Here is a 2,894-nt window from a genome sequence, read left to right as displayed (position 1 = left end):
GTGTTGCCAGAATAAAAATCGTTTTCCCGTAATGACAGCTTTGCAAGAGAAATTATCGAGAAATAAAACTTTTTAATAAAAATTTGTCAGCGGTAAAAAATGCTTTCGTCTTTTAAATAATCCTGGAATAATAAAACAAATTTTCTTAACATTATTTTAAATTTCTATTTTTTATACGATTTTTACCTTCTAAAAATATGCCGTCACTTGTTTATACGTTTTAATGCCGGTAAATATAAATTTTCGTTGCGGTAAAGAACGAGTTGGATTCGAAAATAAGTAATATCGATTACGTAAAACGGTCGCGATAAATTTTCCAGTTTCCAACGAATGTTTAACGAGTATTAATGGGTGGCCGAGCGGTCATGTTGGCAGACTACCGCTCGGGGGATCCGGGATCGAATCCGGACAAGTTGAAACAATCCCCAGGAATTTTTCGGGGGGTGGTCCGTCTGGATATGTCGGCTCCCGTCCCTCGTCCGATTGTAGGCCTGTCCGAATCCATAGTGGGCTTACTAAAAGAGGTCCTCCTAGTACCCACAGGGCGGAAAGAGTTAAAAAAAAATCTCGCACTCGGATTGGTTCCAACAATTCCAGTACCGTTTCTGGAACTGGATTTCTCGCATCTCGTTTTCACTACTAACTCCCCGGTAATTCGTGGCTCCATGCGAGCGGCGGCGCCACGGTCGACGTAACGATTCGTCCGCCAGGCGTCGGCGGATATATATACTAGTTAGCGGCGTTGTCACTGCCACTTCACACGTGAGATTCGTATTAGTTGGGAGAGTGTCGGAATTTAGAGATGGCTGCCAAACCTCCGTTCAAAGTGGGTAAGTAACGGAAATCTCGCGTAAAGAGATGAGAAAGAAAAGCATTCGTCCGCCGAATGCGCTTCCACTCGTTCTTTCGCTTTATAAAGCTGAGTGCAATTGTGAGTTTGGAAAGCGATCTTCCCGCATCCTGGTAATACTTTCCGAAATGCATTTCAAACCCACCGCGAATCTTGTTTAATTAACCCGCCGGGTGAGCGCTGCGCTCACTGGTTTCTTGGAAGCTTTTGTAGCCAAACTCGTCTACATTTCTACCTGGGTAGAAACGATTACGATCGGTAGATTACTACCCGATTGCGTTATCTTGTTGATAATGCAATCGGGTAGTAATAGTCATCGGAACGTTTTCAATGCTGCCTTTGTTTAAGTCGTGTTGGACAAGTTAGCACGGCGCTCATCTGCGACTAATCCTATGTCTTTTTCACATTCGAAGTGATATTGCATATACCTATTATCAGCGGCGGCCTTATCCATTGCGAGGCTCTGGGCGGTTATCCATTGCGAGGCCCTTGTCCTTTGTGCAAAGTATGTGAATTGAAATAGTAGGCACTTATTAATATTAATATATACTGTACTATAAATTAAATTTATTTTATTGTTATAACTAATAGCCAAGGATAAAATAAAAAGTTTTAAATATCAACTTTTTTCTACTTGGTTGTTGCGCGAGGCCCCGGGCGATTGCCCTGCTCGCCACCCCCTAAGGCCGCCACTGCCTATTATTATAAAACGTGATGAAATGTTTCTGAAATAACTTAAAAACGTAGGCTCCGTCCTTGCAGATAATGAGTGAGGATCTTTGTGGAAGTGTTCAGAAAGAAACCAGATCCTTCATAGGCAACATCAGTATCAAGAGAAATGTGTGCATATTGCCCAAAAAAGAATAAGAAAACAGCATCTGAGAGTGTAACATGTAGCCTACTGCATCAATTTGAAAATATCGCATAACAATAATCTGCAAACAATGCAATTTTAAAAATTCAGGCTAAACAGATTTAGAAATTTATAATTAAGTTACACAATAATTTCAGATATTGTATTTCTGTTTTTATTGATCTGATTACATATCAATTTTCTGTTGCTATATTGAAATTACTTTTAATGTATTCTAACTGAAGTAAAATAAAATAAACATTACAACGTGTATTATTCATAACAAAACTTCCTGATCTAAGTAAAATTTCTGAATACAAATCATTAAGAATATGAAAATATATAGGATGAATGTGGTACTTGCCCTTGAGTAAGGATCCAATTTAACCCAACATTCCTTGCAATTCGATTGTGAGGAGTGCATGGTTAATTTGGTTGTGAGTGTGTACGCTTCATGGTAACCTCTCCATATGGTTCTAGCGAGACTGCTGGCTCTTGTTAGGTGATAAGAGTCAGTGTGAATGACACATAGAGCACTGATCTAGGCTTCTTTATATCTGTTCAAATAGATTTTCTCGTCCTAGGTAAGGTTTAGTTTGGAGTAGAATGAAAATTTTGAACCAAGATATGGGTTGTGAGTGGAACAGAGAATATTAAATGGCTGTTAATTCAACAATACCAAATGTTTCTGGAATTGTGAAATCCAAACAGAAACATCTGAGGTGTGAAAATATTGCTGAGTAAAAAATTATGGCAATTTAGATAAAGATCAGATTTTTTTTCTCTGGAGTTTTTCTCTGGTAAAGATGAGCTTGGCTCTTCAAAGCAAAATGTAGAAGATAATGACAAAAAACTTGTGTCTGCCACTTTAATGTGCCAAGTTTGTCTCTGAAGAAAAACTCCCATTGTCTAATTTGTCGTGCTTTTAACCCTGATAAAAAAAAAATTATTGGCTGATGTCCGGATTATGGGTGTTGGCCAATTAAATCAATTTATTAGAATTTATTCTGATTTTTCTCTTTGTATTTATTTTTATTTATACTTTTACTTTATACATGCACTTTGTTTAATCTGTTATTGTTCTGTATTTTAATTTAATTTTTTTCAACATTCTTTTATGCGTAACTGTCGGCACATGTTTAATAAGTCCTATTTTAAAATTTTGTTCTATGTAACATTTCGTAACTTGAA

At 37.4% G+C, this 2,894-nt stretch overlaps 1 protein-coding gene across 1 annotated transcript in view; it reads left to right on the top strand.

Moving 5' to 3' along the window:
- Positions 1-675: 675 nt before the first annotated feature.
- LOC111630919 (adenosylhomocysteinase-like) overlaps positions 676-2,894 on the top strand; it is a 46,789-nt gene continuing 44,570 nt past the window's right edge. Inside the window, exon 1 of the mRNA XM_023375078.1 lies at positions 676-830. Coding sequence (XP_023230846.1) covers positions 803-830 — 28 coding nt within the window. The 5' untranslated portion in view covers positions 676-802. The remainder of the gene's footprint in view (positions 831-2,894) is intronic.

This window comes from Centruroides sculpturatus, unplaced genomic scaffold (assembly GCF_000671375.1).
Source record: "Centruroides sculpturatus isolate CEXI.00-Female unplaced genomic scaffold, Cexi_2.0 scaffold653, whole genome shotgun sequence".
Lineage (NCBI taxonomy): Eukaryota > Metazoa > Arthropoda > Arachnida > Scorpiones > Buthidae > Centruroides > Centruroides sculpturatus.
This window is presented reverse-complemented; position numbering and strand designations above follow the sequence as displayed.